The 23,962-nt window shown below is 39.2% G+C and overlaps 1 protein-coding gene across 5 annotated transcripts in view; it reads right to left on the reverse strand.

The window, feature by feature from the left end:
* Window positions 1-23,962, reverse strand: part of SERGEF (secretion regulating guanine nucleotide exchange factor) — a 169,502-nt gene that overhangs the window by 69,480 nt on the left and 76,060 nt on the right. For 3 of the 5 annotated variants that reach the window (XM_076344111.1, XM_076344113.1, XM_076344110.1), the window contains exon 10: window positions 8,703-8,739. The exons of the other annotated variants lie outside the window; for them this stretch is intronic. In XM_076344111.1, coding sequence (XP_076200226.1) covers window positions 8,703-8,739 — 37 coding nt within the window. The remainder of the gene's footprint in view (window positions 1-8,702; window positions 8,740-23,962) is intronic. 5 annotated transcript variants of the gene reach the window in all.

The raw sequence follows: 23,962 nt of genomic DNA on the forward strand, positions 1-23,962 counted from the left end.
GAAATAATAAAAGTCCCGGTTTAGCCTGGTTGCTCCTCAGAGACTCTGCAAAAAGCACAGGAAAAAGCACAATAGTGAAATGAGTCTCAAAAGCATTTTTTATTTTAATTACTTTGTTACCTCCCTTCCATGAAGAACTGTTTGAGTGAAACAAGTTCAAAAAGCAAAAGACAAGTAAAGGGTAATTTTCACAAATAAGCCAACTTTTCATCCCTGGTTTGACTTTTTTGCCCTAATATTTTTTTTTTTTTTAATACTCACCTCTCTACAGCCAATGGTTTTTAATCAAAATGCTTTATTTTTACCCTGAAAGCTTGCTCCAGGCTTGCAAGCTTGAATAGCGGCTTCTTTGTTAATAGTAAGTAAAACAATCTTGCTTGCCAGCTAATACCTCCGGATTTTCTCCACTACAATTTCCACTACCTTCAAGTTCAAAGTCCTAATTCCTAAAGTGGGGGAAGAGGATCTGCCCTTATGGAAAGCTGGAGGAACAATTCACCATCCACCTTCGTTTACAAAAGCTTCAAGAAGCCTGCTTTGATGCATGCATTTAGTCCTGTGCAATTACAGCCATGCAAGGGATACTTGTATTGTTCCAGAAGTGTCCCTGTTTCATCATCAGCCTTGCAATATTTCATATGTATCCTTACAGCATCATGTCCGAGACCTACGTCACTGTCAGCATCTCTGCCTTCAGCGTAACTTTTTAAAATATTTTTCTGACCTTCGTAACTAAAAGAGCAGTTGGAGAATGTGACCAAAATGCATTGTAAAATCCAAAAACTGGGCAAAGATGACTTTGAAATGTGCGTTTGTGAAAAACCCCAATTCATGTTCAAGCCAATCTCAAAAATTCAAAAAAAATCCCAACTTCAGATGTTTTTATTAAGCAGAAAACTACCTAGAGTATTTAAGATGGTGTTAGTAAGACACACACATACAAAAAAATATCAGAAGAAAAAAGCTTCAGAGATTATTCATTTCTAGTGTGTAACTAACTAAGCTAGGTCACACATATTTGTGCACTGACAGATGAATTTCTTAGTGATCTATAAAGGAGCTGGACAGTGAGTACACACAAACATGTGGGTGTCAACCCAAGGCTGTACAGCAAGATAATCACTCCCGGAGAGTCACAAATCCCACAGAACGGTAAGGGCACTCTTCACGCCAGCTTTCTAAATATAAACCACCTTTCCCTCCTGTCAACCCTTAAGTTGCAAAACTTCTACTCAACGATACACTCAGAAGTTTAAGTGTTGAGGTTGTTACATGTACAGAACCCAGAATTATCAGCACAGCTTACTTAGGCGTTGCTCAGGAGGATAGTACTGAAGCCTTAATTTGTTGCACTTCCAGGTGCTTTCAGCCACTTTGCTGGCCTCGTGCTTTTACTTCAGCGAGCATCTCTCCTACACGCTCTAGATGACTCCCTGAAGCCAGACATTCGTCCTTCCTTTTATTTCATTTTATAGCCAACAAACGCTTAATCTTTCTTTGGTGAGCAAGGGTGATTATTTTTGTTACTCCTGTTTGCTTCCCTGAAAATTAAGATAAATATGCCTTAGATATATTGGATATATTTTTCTTCTACTTTAAAGTAATTGCTCCACTTAAAGCCTGCAAGTAAACAAATACAATAAAATCTAATTTGTTTCCTAAATACTTAGTATCCATCCAGTGAACACTCTGACAAAGGATTGCATGCATCTGTACTGCAGCTCCTACTCTTAAGAGTCTTGCACCCCCCATAATTTTCTAAAACCAGGTGGAATGACTTTTCCTTTTCACCAATACCTGCAAGCAAGAGCTCTCTACTCATTCTGCTTCAAGTTAAATTCTTGCTTGGTAGCATTTGCTGGTTGTTTGCTAGCTTCCTGTGACAATTATCTCCTCTAACTGCCACTCATAGTTCCAGATTGATGGTTTTAGCTGTCACCAGAGGTTAATATTGTATGCTTGCCTCTTACCCATCTTTTGTAGGGTTCTTGACGCAGCAGAAATTACCCCTGTAGATGTGATATGGTGTCTCGCAGGAAACAATGACAGTTAGTGAATAAGAGCTCAACTCTAGACAAACTATAAGCTAATATCATGGTGATAAGTAAAGTTCAATTAAAAATTTTACAAGAACCATGAGCTTTTTATATAGAAAAATAATAGCTTTTATCTTCAGAGCCTAAGCAGCTCTGTATCTGGTAACGACAGGAAACCACATTGTAAACAGTATGACAAGCACTGCATTATTACCTGTTTATGTGCTAAATTATATAAATTAAGCTAGAGACACACACACCAAGATTAATTATATTTTAATATTGCCTCTCTGAGGGGAAGGCAAGTGATTGCAACTATTATTAGTTGTAATGCATTATTAAAAAAAAAATCAGGTCCCATTATGCTAGGCAGTGCTAAAATACACTAAGAGGCAGTTCTTATTCCAAAGATTTCACAGTCTAAATTGACAAGCCACACAGAGAAAAGAGGAAGATGAAGAAAGCATTCTGCAAAGTCAAATCACCCAAAACACGCATCAATACAGTGACAAAGCCTGGAAGAGAAGGTAGCTGTAAAGCCTAGACTTCGTTTCAGTTATAGAAGATGCAGTACAGCCAGATCTTTTCCTAAAGTCTGGAGTTTCTTTCTAGGGTGTCAATGCAATCCCATTTTTTCTGGTGGATCTAATTAGCTTTTCACAGCAAAATATCCTCCCTTTCCTATAACCAGTGGCCACTGACTAGAAAATTTGGTTGATACAAAACTTTTCTTAGCCCCATCAGGCGGCTTTTCCAAATGCTCAAATTAGCATTTCCTCATTTCTCTCCTCATCACCTCACACCCACAAATTCATAAAATAGTTGGCAGCTTGGCTTTCCATTAGCCTTTGGAAAAGAAGCTCAAAGAGATCAGAGGATCAGATTTTGTGAGGCTAACTTGCTGAAAGTAACAAAAAAATCAGACATTTGAAATTCATTTTCAGCTTCTATCTTAACAGAGGAACAATTAGTTTGCCTGGAGCATGAAACAATCTATGGAAAACTAACACAAAGCAAAAAGACATTTGAACAGCACGGTTAGGGCTCACTGTATCTAAACATGACAGGAAAACTGATGTCAGATCTGTATCTAGCTCTGTGGAAAGCACTCGGGCAGGTGCTCAAGTTAATGATATGAGCAGGGCTGCTTTTTTATAATGAATATAACCAAGCAGTTTATATTTCGAAGAGCTATTTTAACAGTCAAAGCCACATTAAGAGCTAAATGACATACAAAACGGCTCTGCCAGAGAACAAATTTAGAAGGCCAACATATAACCCCCATGAAAATGCCAACAGTGATGGTTACTCAAAGTCCTGCCAGGTGCCCTTTAATAAGCAGAGAATGTGATTAGTGTTGCAATGCAAAGAGACAGCGTGCTGCAACATGACTCCATGCTGGTCTGCCAGGAAACCTTTACAATAGAGACCCCAGCTGCACTGGGATTTTTCATGCATAATAAATAAAGTAATAGACTAGCAGGCTGAGGCTCCTTGCTGAACACCAGTGCCCTCCACTGCACATGCTGAAGACTCCTCCAAATAGTACAGCAAAATGAAAAACAAGAGAGAGAATTTATGATTTTCTCTTTATGACAGACTGCTGAGTCCCCCGAGACCGAATGTCAGACACATGACTACATCTGCCGCTTCATAGGGCTGCTGCGAACATCTAAATAATACTGTCAGCATAACGCAGAGATCCATCCATCAGACTGCACAATCTCCTCTCCCCATTGGTGCTCACTCTGCCATAGAAATATGCCTTTCATAACCTGTTACGGTACCTTCCTCAGCTGATGCTTTATACAATAATTTAGTTGGAATCATGGAACTTCACTAAAAGAATGTGACCCCATTAATTAAGAGGTAGTGGCTCCCATGTAAGAACCCTTCAGCTTTCCTTATTACAAAATGTGGAATCAAAGTGTTTGGGATGCCATTAACACCACCACCATTTTAGGATGTGTATCACCAGCTCCCTAAGTTTGGGATCACTTTGATCATATTTGTTTTCCAGCTCATAACTGCTATGTTCTTCCAGCATAAGAACATGAAGAGCAAATTTTAACAGATCATGGAATAATGATTCTTTTACTGCCCCCTAACACTACTGCACACTTTAGTTCACAGCATTCAATGCATGACCTGCCATTTGAGAGGAGGGATGTTTTATCCGAATTTCATCCACAAAGACTATTCTTCCATTAAATTTAGTCTTACTGTTTAGTCTCCAACTGGATGAATTGCAGCTTCAGAGGGACATGAATACCCATGTCATGATATTTACAGCAGTGGTTGCACACAAGCCACAGAGAAGACAGAATCTTGAAACAGATCACACGTTCTAAAATACAGCAAACAAAAAAGGCTATGGGAGACAAATCTGTCCCTTTTCTGGAGGGGCCTATTATTTAGCAGAAACTTGAGAAGTGGTTTTAAAAATGTTGTATGAAAACGCTGTTGCATTGAACACACTGAAATGGGGCTCAGTGTGATCAGACAGGGACTTGTCTCCTCGTACGTCACTTGTGCCTCCGTGTGCAAAACACACTTATGGTTGGGTGGCCAGCTTGGGCATTTCAGGTTTTTTTGTTGTTGTTGTAACATTAATTACATGGTACCCTCTCCACTACCATTACTCACGGGGAAAAGGCAGTGCTAAGTAGCTAACCTGAAAAGAAAAAAGTCCAGAGGAGATGGAGATAAGTATCAATGGAGTAACTGCACAACAACAGTAATTACAAAGCCCAGTTTCTTCTTGTGAACACTGCTGCACCACCGTCACTGCACTGACAGTGCCCCTGCTGCGGTGTGGGTCGCTACACAGCAGTATCAAAGCCAGGATTTGTGGACTATCTCACTGAAGGAGGTTATAAATCATCCATGCAAGAAAATTATACAGCCCTGAGCAGAAGTCAGAATTCACCATGCTGACTATGAGCAAGTGCAAGGAAAAGCCATTTGCACTATTTGAAATAGCCACATGTCCAAACACTTTTCCCCTTCAAAGCACCATACCAGAAAATGTTTACTTGAAAGGTCCATGCCTTTCTCTTCCAAACACACAAAAATATTTAAAGTGTCCAAGTTACCCGTTACATTAGCAGAAAAATCACCAATCAGATTTGGTATCAGCCACTGCACTACTGTAGGCATGCACAGACCAGGTAAGAAATAACTGCTTACAAACATACAGTCAAGGGGACCCAAATTCCCCTTCGAAGGCTGCTTTAAAGATGAACTTCAACTGAAGCTAATCTTTTAAAACTTTTTAAAACAAGCACCTCTCCCTACACATCCTCTAGTATCTTTCTTTTAGAACATTTTTATTGGTTTATACAGGTTGAGAAAATGACTAAAAGCAAGACCAAAAAGGGATATTATGCTTTACCAAGGTTTTGGGGAGCCAGATTATAGAAGTGTTATCCTTGTAATGATTTTTTTTAACTACTTCAAGGAGGCTTGAATAGAATTTCTGTGTTTAATTTTTATTAAAATAAGACATTTGCATTTGGAGGCTCTTCAGGACACAGGGTCCTGTGCCCTGCGGTTGCAGTACAGTCAAGGCATGCATGTTTTATAGCAACCCTACTTTTGCATAGTTAATATTGCTTGATTATTTAAGTTGTAGCATTGTATGAGCTGCATATGGCATGCTAAGTGTTCTCTTAAAGGATAACTATTGTCTTTTAAAAAAAAGGAGGATCAAAGTCTTAGTGGGGAGTGGGTAGGAACCTCATAAGAGCCTTCTCCATAAACACCATTTTTAATCACATGCTTTTTAGGGTAAGAATCAAACCTCCTCACTTTTTCAGTGTTGAAAACACTATAAACTCCCAAACCTGGAAAAGCTCAACTTTGTCACAGTGATTTAGTTTCATTATGTATTTCAGTCGTTCAAAGGTTCTGTCTTAATACCATGAAGTTCAGTGCTACACAGTGCAGCTATCGTACTCAGGTTGAAAAGCCAGCCTTTGTTGTGCTCAGTAAGTACATACACAGTTTTCAGTGTTGGAAGATGTTTTTCAGATGTGAGATGTTATACAACATTTATTAAATAACTATTCATTTTTTTCAATCAAAAATAGGCTGGCTCCCACGATGATTAATCCTTGATTGAGTTGAAAAGTGCAAGGTTTTTTCTTATTAGGCAGGGATTTTTGTTTTCAAGTGAAAGGTCATACGAACATGAAAAATATTACAATACTTGCAAATTTTAGAATTAGTATCACAGAACAACCCCAAACCAAAACAAAAATGTGTTTTCACCAAGAACTAGAAGTAAAGATGTTTACACTTTTTCATGTACTAATTATTACTTTTAACTCACTAAGTTTAGAAATGTAGGTATATTTGGAGACATCCCACACCTCCTTCTCATTTATAGCCAACATTTACCTCATGATCAAATGAAAACTGAATTTCTTCCCATTTACCCATGAAAAAGGAGTCAGTGCCGTCACAATGAAGAGAATAGCCAAATTTTGCACTGACTTCAGTAGAAGAAAGTAAGAAGAGTTAATTCAAATAACTGAACCATACAAATAGATGCAGACTATATAAAGTAACATGAAAAAACTAACCGCTTGCTAGCCCTACAAATAAAGCAGTTTGTATCATCAGCAAGATGGCTGCAACACAACTTCAGCATTTGTGAAATGAATCATAAATCTAGCCTGTCTTAAAAATGTTTCTATTTAAAAGATGATGCAACAAAAAAAGCAAACACATTTGTATCTACAACCAGAAATAGTGACTTGAATATTATACTGTTAAAGGCTTGCTTTTCAGTTTACCTTTCCTGTCGAACTTGAGTTATTTCAGTCTAAAAGTCAATCATTCACAAGAATTTACTAATTAAGAAACTGATGATATAGTTGTCCTAAATAAACTGTTTGAATGATAAGTTATTAGAAAATTGTACAATCAAGTAGACATATTTACAGAAATCTGTGTGATATCTTAAGGAATATAACAGTTGACAGCTTTAAACTGAGTGACAAGTGATCAGAGAAATCCTACCACAAAATGTTCTAAAAAGTCAACGTTTTAAAAGCACATGTAAAAATTAATTTCAGGAATAAAATGTATCATAGTTCTTTAGTTCAAAAAAATAGTAGCATCACATCTCTGTTGTCCTTAAAATAAAATCGACTAGCTTCCAGCATTGATAATTTTCCCATTTAATTCAATGAGCGTAGCACACAGCTTAGACAGGCATATGATGTTCTTTACATATGCAAAGTTCTTAGTTTATTATAACTTACTTACAGAATTTCTTTCCCCTACCCATTTTTTCCAGAGATTTCTGCCTAGAAGGCAGAAAACTTAAAAGGACACAAGGAGAGAGAAGGTTGTTCAAACTCAATGCTTTGCTTTCATGCACACTGGAGGAATTTGCTAGCAGTACACTTTCACTTCATCAATTCAGCAAGAAACACAATGTGATTCTTCAGATTGCTCTTCAGTTGACATTCAGAAGCACCAGCCTGACAATTAATACAGGCATGTGATGCTGAACAAGTAGGGAGAAGGTAAAGGGAAAATCTTTTCTTAAAGCCAGCCATAAACTAAGTAGAACTTAACAAGTTCACTACAAAGTTTAATTGTAGAAGGATAATTAGAAAATATATACAAGAATATATATGGAAATATACTACATATACAGAACACCACCTCTGTGGCCACTTAATGAAACTAAGACAAGACACCAAGCTAAAATAAATACCGTAAAAATTAGGACATGTTATGCAGGTTGGATACCTAGTAGCTGGTTTGTCCACACCTGTCATACCACACAAGAAAATCAAGGAAATTCTTCACTTAACATCTCAACGCATCAGTCATGGCAATCAAAAATGTCTATGTGGATGGAGTGCTGGACTGAAACTTAGAAGACTGCTTCATTTCCAGCTCTGATTAGTATAGAATTCCTTTCTTCATCTCTCTCACCCTGCCTATTAATGGGGATAATTATGCTGACCTCCTTTATAAAGCACCTGAAAATCTACAGTTAAAAATGTTCTTAAACATGTAATTATAAGTAATAGCAATCATGTATCAAACTTCAGTTATCAACTCATCGCATGAAAGCAAGAATCTGATTGTTCCTGGAATTAGTACACAAAATTCAATTTTTCCACCGACATTAGCTTCCTAGTACTTTCATCATTATTACAACAGCTGCATTATACTAAGATGCACTAAAGAACCTGACTACATTGACTGACATTTTGAAGATTTTCCAAGCTTTGAACAACAAAAGACCCAGGATTTTTTTTCATCCAAAATTTCCATGTTAAACAAAGATACTTTTGACCAGTTTCAAGCTTAGATGCTATTCTGAACCTGCAGCTTGAATTGTTGCAATGACTCCATTCTAAAACAGGCTGTAGCACTTTGCAAATGTATTTTGCTGTTACATCCATCAACCCCTCTCTCCCTACAGGGACTGGTCAACAAGGGTACATTTTCATCATCGCCACTTAGGCTACCAGCTTCTCCTCTTCTTTCCTCCACATCTATATGTTACTTTCCTCCTTTCAGCTGCACACAATGCCCTTAATCACTCAGTATGTTTGATGTGCTCATTCTTCTTTCATCTTGTGCTACTTAAAAATGAAAAAAAGGTGAGAGGATTTGATATAAAATTAAGCTACTTACCAACTACTGCCAGATTATGCTCTGAGCCACATGCGATCTGAAAAAGAAGTATGAATGAATAAAAGAGAACCCGCTTACCAGTAGGAAGACAACCACAATTATGAGAGGAAATTAAAAATTAACCTGAAGCAAACAACTACAGTTTGTAGGATGCAAAATCAAAGTTGAAGTGCTCTCACTTTTAAACGAAATTTCATTTGTAGTCTCACTTAGGGGCTTGGTGGCAGGGGGATACGTTTGTTTGTTTTGTTAATAAACAGGCATTTTCTTTTCAAAATGCAGTCACCACTGACATTTCAATCTTTAGGAGTAAGACTGGCCACAATTCTGCAAAAACATCACACCCTGGACAACATCCACTGGATCCAACAAGACTATTCACGGGCATAGAGCAAACACAGATTAAGCCTTTGCAAGACCAGAGCCATCCAGAGACAGCTGGAATCAAAAGGGCGATGACAATCTCCATTTCTCTTATCTATACTGTTTTTCCAGATGATCCCTGTAGAACTGCACAAAGCATAGAGGCTCAGTGTGATAAACCTGAAGTGATATGATCTCTATGGTCATTTGTCTAGAATGGAGAAAAAATACAACAGAACTCAACTCTTCTATTAGCAGCAGGCTGGTGTAATTTTTATAAGCTGCAGAAAAAAAGAAAGAAACCAATGCAAACATTTTCTCCCAAGCTCATTAGTGACAGAAATCAGTTATAAATTTCTTTTCAAAGCAAACTCATAGTTCAGTGTATTTTTCTTTCTTCTTTGCAGCTGCTGTGAACATGTCAGATGTTTAAGTTGCTTTAGCATAATATACCACATAGTATCACTCACTAAGCTTTCATAAGTTCTTCAGAAATGATGGTAACACAAGCACCGACAGCAGCCTGCTGCCTACTACAAGGGCTTGTCTCTCCCATTGAATTCTTCTGCAATGTCACTGCTGGCGTAATTGTCTGACATAATACAGACATAATCTTACACAAGGTTACCCTGCTGAGTGCCCTTAAGTTTTAATTTAAAACACGAGCAATCCCCTCAAAATCCTGTACCCGGTTCATTGTCTTACACCTAGCTGCCAATTACACGTACTACTGAGCTGAATAAAATGAATAAGCACATTCTTCTACTTCTTAAAAGTACATTTGCAATGATAAAACATAAAACAGAAGTATATTAAAAAGATAGAAGTCCATACCATCAAAATTTTATATGGTTTTGTGCGTGCAAAACTTTATAGTTTTTATGGCCAGAGAAACTTCTGCAATCGCCTCAATGTCTGCATAACATAAAACCATAGAAGTTAACAAAACAGTCCTTGTACTCAGCCCACTGTGCTTGAGCGTTTACTGGAAAAGAGATACCCAAGACTGACACACAGACTAGCTTAAGCCATTGTGTTACAAATAAACACTGCAATCACTACTACTCACAATGTACCCGCACCACAGCTGTGACATGAAAACATTTGGTCAACACCATCCTAAGACAACAATGGCAAGGAAGACAAAACAGACTCTTTAGGATAGAGGTGCTTAGCCAAGACATTAAAGCATTCAGGAAAATGGGACAAGAAAAATAATTCAAGTCACTGCACACTCCAGGATGGACTCATCTTCAGAAAGACATTTTATATGGTTTTGTGCGTGCAAAACTTTATAGTTTTTATGGCCAGAGAAACTTCTGCAATCGCCTCAATGTCTGCATAACATAAAACCATAGAAGTTAACAAAACAGTCCTTGTACTCAGCCCACTGTGCTTGAGCGTTTACTGGAAAAGAGATACCCAAGACTGACACACAGACTAGCTTAAGCCATTGTGTTACAAATAAACACTGCAATCACTACTACTCACAATGTACCCGCACCACAGCTGTGACATGAAAACATTTGGTCAACACCATCCTAAGACAACAATGGCAAGGAAGACAAAACAGACTCTTTAGGATAGAGGTGCTTAGCCAAGACATTAAAGCATTCAGGAAAATGGGACAAGAAAAATAATTCAAGTCACTGCACACTCCAGGATGGACTCATCTTCAGAAAGACATTTTATATGGTTTTGTGCGTGCAAAACTTTATAGTTTTTATGGCCAGAGAAACTTCTGCAATCGCCTCAATGTCTGCATAACATAAAACCATAGAAGTTAACAAAACAGTCCTTGTACTCAGCCCACTGTGCTTAAGCATTTACTGGAAAAGAGATACCCAAGACTGACACACAGACTAGCTTAAGCTTCAGACAAAGCAGCAGGAAAAGCAACACCTTTGCAAGAGCACTAGCAGGGCTGCATCAAGTCTTCTATTCCACAACACTGCAGGCAGGCAAAGCTTTAACCCCTGACTGTTAAAATGCATAAATCATTGCCATATCCCATATCATTATCCTCGCCACATGTCAGAGCCCTACACGGGAGCAGGGCTGGTTCCTAAGGCCTATTCACTGGCTAATGCTCCCATCAATGCTTCTCGAGCTTAAAGGTTGGTGCCATGGAAACAAGATCCACACATGCAAACACACACGAAGGCTTTCTAGCAAAAAGCAAAGTCTGCATCTTCACCAAGTGCTGAAAATTGGAGATATTGAAGCTGCTGCTAATAAAATAAACTTTTTCTGAGGAGTGAATAATTCTCTCTCTGCTACTTCCCTAGGAAATACGCTAACACAGGCACCGATCCAAAAGTGTCAGTACAAAAGAACTGCTCAAGCTGGTGGCTTATATTTACTGCCAGGATCCCTTTCAGAAACACTACATTAAAAAAAAAAAAAACAAAAAAAACCCCACCACCACCCAAACAAGGTGTTGTTTAGAATGTAAAACATCCCCTGACAAAGAAGCATTTTCTTCCTATATCTAATAGCAGCAGCTACAGAGCCTGCAAACCAGATAAAAGAACGCTGGTGACCTCATAAAGCTTTGTACTTTACTCATATAACTGTTACTCCACCCACCTTTCTAGAGCCACCGGCTAGCCAGCTTATCAGGCTGTAAGGGAGTCAGTCAAACCGCACTGGGTACAACCAGACCAGGAACTGCTATATTATACAGACCCGCCAGCTCTGGGGAGTTGCCCCCATGACGGCCAGTCACGGCCAACACGCTGTGCAGATGCATTCACTGCAGCTCTGTAGCCTGATGGGGTAAAAGCTACTGCAAAGCACAAGTGACAAGTGCTGCTGCACCCCTTTCGGTCAGGTAAAAGCCACCTCAGATGGAAGTGCCAGCTTTGCCAACAATAACTGAAATCAAGCAAAAATCACAAGCTGCTGAAGGCAGTACCCTAGCTTAACCTTCGATGGCCCAGAGCAAGGACAGCACACACCACGTACAGCAGTACTGTACTCCAAAGAAGAATTTGCTAGATTGAGAGCACAAGGTTCACCACCTCTGCCTTATCGCAGGGTGTCAGCACCTGACAGCACAGACTGACTTTGTAGGAGCCCTCATATGAAAAATACCCCTAGAGGACTCTAAAGTTAGCTTTGTAAAACAACAGCCTTATTCACCGCCCATGCTGCTCGCTACGGGCTACACCATCCACCCACAGGATTCCTGCTGGCCTGCACACCTATGACTCTGGAGCTCAAAAGGGACCACACCACAGAGGTGAAGCAAGGTTGCCACTGCTTAATGAGAAGTGCTGCCTTGCAGGTACTTCATAACATCTTTTTTACAATAAGCTTCAAAATGTGACACCCCCTTTTCTTCATGACTCCCCACAACAGGCAACAATCAGCCAAGAACACGTAATTTGCTGGTACAAATACGGACCAGCCAGAAAACGGCATTGCTGAACAGATGTTTTATGCTCACATTAGATGTAATAAGCTCTGCAGTCAGTGCAGGTCACTGGGAGAAGCCTGGTATTTACTGCAGCAACCATAATTTTCTGGCTACTTCTCTTCTGTCCCCACCCCCAACATGCTGCAGAGAAATTAAATTCCAACAGACATCTGTGTGCTCCCAGTGGATAAGTACATTCAAGGGTACTTATAAACACTCAATAATGCTATCTAATTGGGCAATATTTTTACATTCTGTTTTAATTGGGAAAAAAAAATCACTAATCTTAAAGACAAATCAGAGTGACTGTTAGTGAGTGAAGCATTCTGTGAGCCTAAAGAAACATGACCCCCTACACAGAAAGAATTCATAGTAAAGCTTCTTCTCTGTTTGGAGGAAAATTTGAGAAGAGTTGTGCAAGTATATTGTGATCTCTATGCAAAAGATCTCAAAGCACTTTACAAACGCCTGTGAGGCAGGAAAAGAATGCTTAGGGACCATTTTGCTCAGAACTCATTTACCTTATTATCCGTGCCCTTTCAACCATACATAAATTGTTTGTTTCTTCCCTTAAATTGTGTGTTAGCAAGCTGTTTTCTACCTAGCAATGGCTGCAGTTCAGATCCATCCATCCATTCATGCACATTAACACACGTGGTGAGAAGCAGCCAAGGGCCCAGCATTTTATTAATCGTAAATAGTCAGGACATAAGCTGCATGGATGGTGAGGAAAGACCTTAGCACAGCAACCACTAACTCTGGACAAAACACCAACATCTTTCTGCAGCCTGCAGATATGCCTATGGCCCAGCCCTAACAAAAATTAATTGATTGAATGTAAAAGCAGTGGGTTACACAAAATAAAGTATTTCACTTAAGATTAAAATATTCTATATATTTTAAATACTATATGAAGCATAAAAATAACATCTTTAACATATATATGTGTAGATATATAAGAAAATGTGTGCATACATAATGTATTTATGCATATTAGGAAGAGAAGGTCATCTGCTCAAGAAGATGTTCTCAGGGAAGAAGGTTCAGAGGAGAGGTTAGGGTAAATGCAGAGCGCCTCCCTCCAGGACAGAGATCTTTCTGAAGAGTAGCTATCCCTCCTTTTGCTCCCCCCACAGTCCTGTGAGGTACGAAAGTATTGTTCTCTCCTTTGTAGACAGTAAACAAACACATACAGGATAAAATTCATGCGGGTATTTAGACATACAATCTCCCATTGATTTCAAAAGGTAATTAAGAGACAAAATACCTTTTGTCAACCATCCCCTAAGGGACTTCCAAGCACTATAACAAAACAAGTCTGACAAGGCCTATAAAAATCCAAGTTTCAGGCTAGTACCTTGACCACAAGGCTATTCTTTCTTTTCTTTCTGTACTCCCAGGGCTCCGACCGAGGATCTGTTGTGGTCAGGAAAACGATCGAGTCAGAGCTGCAGGCAAAGTCAGCCTAGTGCTGCAGCAGAGGGGAAGGGACAGTACGGGGCGTTGCAAGGAAGAGGCATGGGGAGCTGGACTCACAAGGGGGACTGCAGAATGAAAATCCACAAGCATCTGAACATCAGGGTGCTTAGCTCGAACAAAAGGACCTCAACGCCATTTATTTTTCGTTTGCTGCCCTACGAGTGCAGGTTAATTCCCTACAGTGCAATTATTTCCCAAAACATTCAAGGATACAGAGGCTTCCATCGCTTCTCAGATAAGAGCATAACGTACAGAATAGGTTTCTAAGGATGAATGAACATATGATGTTTCAGTAGTTGGATCCAGACTCTACTCACTACCATTTCTAACTTTTTAATTGCATGAAAGCCGGGGGGGGGCAGGCACAGCCTTAAAAAGGGTGTGCACATAAGTACTTTTACCCAGGACTTCGTATCTGCCTTTAGCCATGGCATCTCATGTCTTTTGACAAATCTCACTGTAAGGAAATTGCCAGGGCCAGAAGACAGCAAATTTTATTCCTTCTGGGATCAGGGGAAGGAGATGAGGTGACCGAGAGACTGCAGATCAAAGCTTATGCAAGACAGGGGAATCTTCTCTCCCAGAGCTGTTCTTCCATGCCCTTGATTAATGTATCATAACAGTGATTTGTACTGTTTGACACACACTGCCAAACTACATTTGTATGCAGAATTCTACACTGATGTGAAAAAATAAAATAAAAGGAATCTAATTAGCAAAGCTGTCCTGCTTCCAATGATGCTTCACTAGGAACTCTGTGTTCCTCTTCTGGATTATTTGACTCCTGATTGATAAGAAAGCAGCTTGCTAACCTAGTCACATTCCTTGGCGAGCACAAGACTAAGCGCAGTTTAATGCAACACGTTAGCAGCAAACCAGTACAACCTCACCAAGAAAAGCACATTAAATCTGTTCCTAGCTGTCGGCTGTATGAATTGAAAAGTGAGAGGCCCAGTGTCCTGTAACTCAAGAGACACTTTCTATTTTTCATCAATCTAATAATCTCATCTTCTACTTGTCGATTTTTTGTTGCTGTGTGATTGGCTTTTTAGTTTGTATGTAGTTTTACTTTCCACTACAGCGAGAAAATTCACAACAGAATTTGAACTGAAGCTTATGTACTAAGGTCTAAAAGAAAACATTCCTCCTCGAGATGCTCCTGATCAAAAGCTAATGTGCCATGTAAGTGGACCTTTGCAAGCATGGAGGAAGAGAGGAAGCATTAAGACATTGGCAGAATGCAGTGAGCTTTCAAAAGAAAGATTTTATAGCTCTCTATAGCTTCCAGAGTTATGATCTATGCCCTCCCTGCCTGAAACTAATCCCAAGCCTGCCACACTTGAAGCACAAGACACAAAATGCTCTTTCCCCATGCAGCATTTCCCTTGCTTCTCCACCCACCGTTTGAGAGTCCCATCTCCAATCATTCAATATCCTGCCCTGCCAATTGTCTTACAGTCACAAAAAAAGCCAGCTGGCCAACCTCCATGCCATAAGTGACATATATATATAACTCCCTGCACACATTACCTCTCTGTGACACTAACCATACATGATAAACTGCTATGCTATCCACCGACTCACTGAACACCACACTTCCAGGAACAGCTTTCTGCAGGTAACAGGGTGCAGTTGCACTTCTCCGATTCAGTCAGTGCAGCTTGGGTCTCAAGTGCTTGAAGGAGGTGGAAACAGTTGTAATTCCAAAGCAAAAAAAAAACCCAAACAAAACACCAACTAAAAAAAAATCCCACACAAACAAACAAAACCCCATACACACACACCCCGCAAAAAAAACCCACAACACATACCAAAAAACAACCAATCTTTAATATCAGGTAGGTAACACCACAACCACATAAAGCTATCATTAAAGAGATCAGGCACAGGGGATGAAAATAAAAGGAGGAAAGAAAAGCTAATTGTTAAAGCAGTCAGCATTTCCACAGAAGGTTTACATCACAGCAACCCATGTGCACCCACAAAGTCTACTTGCAAGGCAAGTGTGGTCATATTGAAAAACTTAGATATGTACTGTTTGCCTCAAATTGAGCACGGATGGATTGAGATGTCAAGACAAAGTAAGATCCATGTCCGCCAACAAAAAAAAAAAACTCGTCATCAGATGACTCTAGGATAATACAAAAGTTGCTGAGATCCCAGTAAGAACATCCAGTGGGATTAGGTTTGAGTAGAATGACAAGAATTAAATCTGTTCTTTTTATCACGCTAGCCAAGGCAAGTGTGATAAAAATCTTTACAAGTCAGCAAGGTCAGCTGGCTCGTCTCCATTGCCTGAAGATTTTCCAATTAGTTCTTGTATCCTTCTCCAGGCAGTCCCCCTTCCTTCCTTGGGGTTCAGAAAGCATTATCATCTTTCACTCCAGGAAAATCAAGCTCTATCACTTTCACATCCCTCAGCCTCACTAGTCTGTCAAAGTGTTCCATTTTTGCAATCAAGACCTGAGCCACAAACTGATTTTTGTTTATCCTTTCATCATTTTTAAAATTAACCAAGTCATGGTCATTCAATCCCAGTTTGTTTCATGTAACAAGATCCCCATTCAGTCTTCATTATTTTGTGAAAATTAAGACTAAAGTATCCCTTCTGATGGATAAAGAAATAGTCAATCACATCAGCCCTGACTTAATGTGTACATACTCCCAAACCTATGTCTGTGCAGTACAAATCCCACAAGGCCAAAATCCTCACTAACATTACAGACATCTCTATCCACATCCAAATATGAACTAGAGGAACAGGGTCTTCAGCAGATGCACAGTTTTACCCAAGGGAACTTCTTCACCATTTTTCTCAAAGTGATTTTGATTTAGATTGTTTCATCCACAATTCCCAGCTCCTTCCAGTCTCGGTGCCTCTCTCCCCTCAGTTAAATGAAAGGCACTAAGATGAATACCTTACAGTCTATTTGGGCTTGCTTTGGGGACTACTAGTTTGCTCTTCATTTGAGGCCACAAACACCACTTTGACAGGAGAAATGAAAGAAACCAAGACTACAGAAACAAAGAGTTTCAAAACCTCTTTATACGCTGATCTGACTGTACCATCAACACACACATCCTTAACATCAGATTATTCTGATGTTTTCAGGTCAAGAATTGTAGCTTGTAGCATGCCAAAAAACCTTAGGTGTCTGTCTTTTCTTCCTATTTTACATGCAAACAGCAAAAAGAAAAATGTTCATTATAGCATATAAATGTCATCATTACCTATCTGAATGTGCTAATTTCTAGTACTGTGAACTTAATGAAATGAATGGTTCTATTAAACAATGATTGCAGTCAAACATTCTGTCGAAGTACATATCATTATCCAACATTTTACAGGCTTGTCATGACAGCAAGTATTATTTGGCAACAAAACATCAAATTCTACTTAAACAACTATTTCCAAGGTCCTTTTGTGGATGTATAACTGCAGTTTTAAGTTTTTCAAAAGAATCTGGGCTTCACATCTCTTTCCTTGTGGCAAAACAGTCCATCATTTTTAATCCATTTGGAATATATTCTGGAATATTCAAGTGAAGCTGGAGAGAATCACAGACCAATCAAATGTACATATCGTGGGAACTCAGCTCTCCCCTAACTGTGCTGTTATTGCAAGCAATCTCACTACAATTCTTCTACATAAAAAAATAATGCAGAGAACTCAGAATACACAGCCTGCGCAATTACACAGTAGCACAAAGCCTTGCATTTTTGTAGAACTGAAAGGAAAAATAGCACTTCTTATAAAGTTCATACCCTCAAACAATTGACTGTCTGGGTATTCTATTTGAATATTGTGAACAGGCAGACACTGTCCCTAAAAGACCCTCTTAAAGGAGATAAGTGCTGATAGCGTGGCCATGGCAGGGGCCATACTGCCTCAAAACAGCCATCCCTGTCCAACCATACTGCCCAGAGGGAACTGGCCCCACCGATGTGAGGTCTGACTTTGTTGAATCTCTACAACCCTTCTTTTTCTAGCATGTGGTTTTTTTGGAACCTCCTTACAGTATTTTCTTCTTTTATGTGCTTTTCACCTACACTATCCTTCATTAAAAATTGCTTCCAAAACACCTGGCAGTATTATCAAAAGAATATTATCAATGATGTCACTAAGGAATACTACTCTTATTTTAAAGCGCAGAGGCTTTTTTGCTTCTTCCAGAAATAAATCCAAATTTATGATAGAATTTTGAATGTCTCAGTTCTTCAACACCCAGCATCAGGATGTGGGAAGACTAATTTTCAGTGAAATTACTAAATGTTCAAGGAAGCTCTCATGCACAGTTGGACTCACCTGTCATTTTGCATAGCCCTGTTGATCTCAGTGAGCACTGATGCTTGCATAAACTGGCAGTACAAAAACACACTGTCACTGAAGAGAATAAAAAAACCTACTTAATCTCCAGAACATTTTATGTCCTTTGAAAGAAATGAGCAGGTTACTGGAAGCACAGAACCAGTACTGGGTAAATATCATTCGAAGTGTCCCTCATCGGACCCAATGCCTTTGGGAAATATTATTTAAGATTAAGTATCAGCTGTTGAAGAATGCAAATCTTTGCCCCATTTCCAGCACAACCGTCACTGTCTCTCCCTCTCCCACATATATGCACATAAAACCAAAAATGTTACCAACTTAATTTATAGTCAAAAAGACACTAGCACGTTAAGAACTCCTCCTAAAATATGACAAAATAAACATCAGAGGGGGGAAAAAAAAAGTTTTTCATACACCAACTGCCTCAACTTGAGGACAGAATTTTCTTGGTTCATTTACTTTCCAGCAGAGCTGCAGGCATGCAGCTTCCATAAGGGTTAGCCTTGTATAAAAACATCAAGCCATGAATTTTGCTGACTGTCCGCTCCTTCACCTCTCCAAATAAATGGTGTTTATGCCTTTAGGGTGTCATGTAACTCTGCTCTTCAATGCTGGATTCTCTGTTTCTGCAGCACTTAGTAACAGTACAGCTCCCTGCAGCAAGTTTGCTGGAAATAAATAAAATGTAAACTTGCTAAGACTCCAGTGCAAAGATGAATAGAAAAGCTCTTCTGGTTAAATAAGGATACCATTTGTAAGGACTCAAATAGAGACCGAGCCTTAATGCTAGTCACAAAGGGAGAATTAGGAAAAACACATGTCTGAAGTGACTCTACACAGCTGATAAAAAGGCATTTTTATTAAAAAGCTGAATTATCATAAAGCCTTCAAAGTTCTAACTTGAACTTTTTTGAATAAGACTATAGCCAGAGCATATTCTGTCAGAAAACCATCCATTAGCTCAAGAAAACAGCTGTAGGACAAGAGTAGAGAGAAGAAGTCACAGACCTTTGCTGTTGCTCCACTGGAGTGGGGTCAGAACACATCTGCTCTTTCCAGGGCTAGAAAATGCACTGCAGCTGGCCAACACCAGGGGAGCCGGGCAGCTCACCAAAGGACCTCCAGCTATTCATATTCAGGAGAACCACTTATTCACCTCAGCTGTGGTGTTCTCTAAAACCACACATTCATCCCAGTTTATTTTGACCTAGCAGCTGCCTAATTACAAGACATTTCTATTATGCACCACCTCTCTTGCACAATATCCACTCCTTTCTCTCTCTTTTAGTCTTTGCTACCTTTGAGGCATGATTCTTTCACACCAGCACTAGCACATCAGTTTCAAACAACCTTTTCTTCTCTTGTTTTCTCAGGGAACACGTCAGCCTGCTCAACTTCGAAGGCTCCCAATCTTGCCAGGGGACCAAATGCTGCAGGGGCAGAGTAAGCCAAGATGTGTGTCCCACCTCACAAGCCAAAGGATGCACTGACTGGTCATTTAATTCACATTATGGAACAGTTTTTCTTACGACCCATTTCTAAACATGACAGCATTTTTGCAACTTGAAAGAATGAAGCAGATAATATAACCACTACAATACCATTCAAGTCTAATTGTGAAAAGAATGGCTTCACAAGACCAACTAAATGCATGCTAATTTATCCACAGAATTTGCCTGTATACGTTGTGACCAGTGCCTACACGAAAACAAAAGAAAACAACCTTTTCTCCCCAAAATCTCATGCAATAACACTCTCTGCTCAGTAATCCATTACTGGGAATGGATATCATCCAACACCAATCATCTGCAGTTGATGCCAGAGAAGCACTAAGCACTCACTAGCAATTTTTTGATGCCTCCATAGGCTGAAAAACAGGTCTGTCTGTCTCAGGAGCAAACACTTCGTGATTAAGAAGCCAGCAGATGAGGTATAGCTGTAGAACTTAAGTGTAAAGGTTTTAACCAGTTACAGTACAAACAGACTATAGCCTTAGAACCATAAGAAATTGAGAATGCACTTGCTCCAGTGAGCCCGCTCCCACAAGTCAGATTTCCACTACGACATAAGGAATTAACAGGGATAAAACCCCACAAACAGCCTGAGAAACATGAAGCCCAATTTCTGAAGAACTGTGGTTATGACAGCCAAATTCAAATATGGCATTTTGGCAAAAAGGACTGGTCGGTATGGGACTCTAACAAAACTCACAAGGCAACAAGTTCTCACAAATTTAAGCTTAGTTTAAGTCCACATAATATCCATATTTTTACCTTTTCTTTAAGTGAATAATCCTATTATAGCAGTATTGCACAACAGTGCCAGATTGGCACGAACCATAGTAAATACCTTCATTTGTGAACTTCGGCTCACCAGAATCTTATTCTGGTCTCCCTACTACAGTTATAGATGGATGGCATTTGACTGCAAGAGATTTATGCTCAATAATTACTTCTCTCTTTTATTTCCAGATACTGCCACGGATAGAGCTATACCTTCTGGAATAAAAAATAAAAACAACTTTCATAGAACAAACTTTGAAAAGCCTTCATTGCTCACATCCACTTGCACACTGACTGGAAATACATGTAATTTACGATGTGGCAATCCTTGTTTGTTTTTTGTGGATGGGTCCTATTTTCAACCTAGTGGAATCCCTTGCTCCATCTTTGTTAAAGACATCACACACATTACTGAAAACTGCCTACAAAGGAAACAGGATGGACAGTGAACATCCTGCAACATGAATTCATTTAGAGTTCTTGAAATTAAGGGGTGTTGAATGAACCAAAACTCCTAGAAGAAGGAAAACTTCCAGAAGAAGCTAATAAAACCCAATAAATGGGCAAAACTGAGACAGATAAAATTTAGTGTGGTCAGGTACAGGTTACGTACAGGTACGTAATAAATCTTTCTGGATACCAAAAAGAATCATTTAGACTGTTCACATATACAGATGGATTCTAAATTACTTGGAACCTCTCAGGGGAACTATCTAGCATCACCACGGACAACTCACCAGAAATATCTGTTCAATGTGTAACAGCAACCCAAAAAGCAAGAAATTAGACTGGTTTAGAGAGGAAGACAGTATTGTGATCTTTTCATGCAGACCAATTACATTTTACAGTTTCATTCTGATACTGTCAGGAAAAAGGGACGAGTACCCATAAAAAGAAAGTCCAAATGTCCCGACCTAACAAAAGCAATAGGAACATAAAAACGAGTGCCAATCCTGCTGAAGACCAAGTCATTTATTCCTCAAAACAGAGGAAACTAATAGCAGAACACCAATATTTCAGAACCAAGCCTTATACAAAATCCTAGTTAGGAGTAGCTTATATGACTACTCCTAGTAGTAGCAAAATGACACCTCTTCATTTCAGGGAGACGACTTCAGTTCAACTCACTACAACCCTATCTAGCAGCCTAATTCTGCCATGCCCATGCTGTTTCCATACTACTAGGACCAAAGAGATTCTGCTAAGAATGCTCCACAGCACTATGACAGACTGAATCAATGCTGTTCCCAAAAGAAGAGTATTTTGGAACAGCATAAGCAACAAGGGGATGACATGTCTTTTTTTTTTTTTTTAAAGCAAAACTCACCGCTTTCATAATAAGATATCCTACCTTGCCAAAGGAAGGATACAAGAGCTGATTTGCTTTGCACCAAAAGCATTAAGGGTCTTACTGAAATGTTAACTTAAAATCTACCATGACATCAAATGAAGAGGAGATAGTTGCAGGCCTGTTGGTTTTCTAATGTGAAGAAAACATCTGTCTCATCTAGGAGAGACACTGTTTTTATACTGGATATTTTGTTTTAGGTATTTCCAGCTTTTAAAAAAAAAAAAAAGGGGGGGGGACAGGGGAAACAACCTTTAAGCACCCCAGAACATCTTCCCATGATTTTGATTACTCTCATTGTATGTATGAGCTCCCCCTTCTGTATCTTCATCTTCTCACTCACTCATGTTGCGAATCCATCATATCTATTCCTCCTTTAATTACTTATCAGTAGAAATCAAGATAGGCCTCATCTTCCTGAGGCTAGATTACATTCCTTCCATATTTCAGCCTAAGGTTTTGATTTTTCTCCAATGTTTTAATCTTTTTTGTAGGTTTCAAGCTTGTTCAAATCAATCCCATACTGGACACAGTATGAAAGCAGCAGAGGCTAATGCCCAGCACACCTTCCCAACAAGCACTCACCTTGATGTTCAGACACTTGAGAAAAGAATTAACTGAATTAACCCTTTTGGGCCACACTATAACACCACAAACCAAACTTGGATGATGTCCACCCCAGACCCCACATCTTTCAAAGATGCTCCTGCCTGATGAGAGGCAAATCCCTCCTGTTACTATGACCTGCATTCTTGCTCCTAATTTGTATGACCCTACACTTGGCAAAGCTGATCTGCCTAGCGTCTGCCCTCCTGAAGCAAACAGTCCAGATTTTTTTTTTTTTTTTAATACTAGTAACTCCACTAGAAACACATATTTGATGAAGATGTCAATTTCTGGTGATATTTCTAGAACTTATCACAGCCAGTTTGTAATTTTTAATGGCTTTTTCATTTTTTAGTGGTTATTGTCATTTTGTATCTTTATAACTTCCTAATCAGAATGTCATACACTGTCTAGCCAACTGCCTGACAGAAATCCAAGTATATTACATCAGCATTTGAAAATCTAAGTATGTTACATCTGCACCTGACACTGATACATTTATCAAACTTTCATCTCATAAAAAAAGAGGTATCACATTAGTTTGACAAGATATATTTTCTATAGCCACATACTCACTGCAAGCAACTATATTATCATTCTTTAAACCTTTATTGATCAAAATTCATGTCAGCCACGCCATTATTTTGGCCAAGGCAAATACCAGGCTGACAGGGCTATAATTGTTTGAGTCATCTTGTTCAACCTTTTAAAATATTTGCAGGGCATTATCTTTCAACCAGTCTTCTGAAACTTCCATGATATTCTGGAAAAAATTATCAACATGAACAACCTAGAGAGCGCTTTGCCATCTCTCAAAACCCTGAAATGGAAATGTTTCAGCCTTGATTTTTAAAATTCCACCTCTAGAGGCTGAGTAAATGCTGGTACCGAGAAGGGAATCTCATCACTGCATGATACTTCTGCTTTTTCCCCAAATGCAAAATAGAAATTATTACTAATGTAAAATTTGCCTTGCCAGGGTTTGATGTTTTGCCAGTAGACATATTTAAGATGTTTTAGTATTGACAGTGCATAGTCTCCTGTATTTATCTTTGAGAGCAAACTCACCCACATTATCGCAGCTCTTTTCCTATCCCTATTAGATGGAGCTGGTCATCCTGTGACGTGGTGGCTCATGGCAGGCTGCAGTCAGTGCCTTATGTTTTGTTTCAGGGAAGTAGAAAGGATTTCCCACTTGTTGGACACCCCTTAAGGATACAAGACCTCTTATTTCCAACTTGTTAACGACTGAGGAACAGGTAATGCGGTTTTTAATATAAAATGCCCCTTTCACTCCTATGCGTCTACTTGATTCTTCCTAAATAAATTGTAAGCATAGACATTGACATTGCACTCACACAACTTTTTCCATAAGTTTTTATACCGAAATATTTTGTTGAATCATGGCTTAAAGGAGAGTGTTTTATTCTT

Source organism: Aptenodytes patagonicus, chromosome 7 (assembly GCF_965638725.1).
Source record: "Aptenodytes patagonicus chromosome 7, bAptPat1.pri.cur, whole genome shotgun sequence".
Classification (NCBI taxonomy): Eukaryota; Metazoa; Chordata; class Aves; order Sphenisciformes; family Spheniscidae; genus Aptenodytes; species Aptenodytes patagonicus.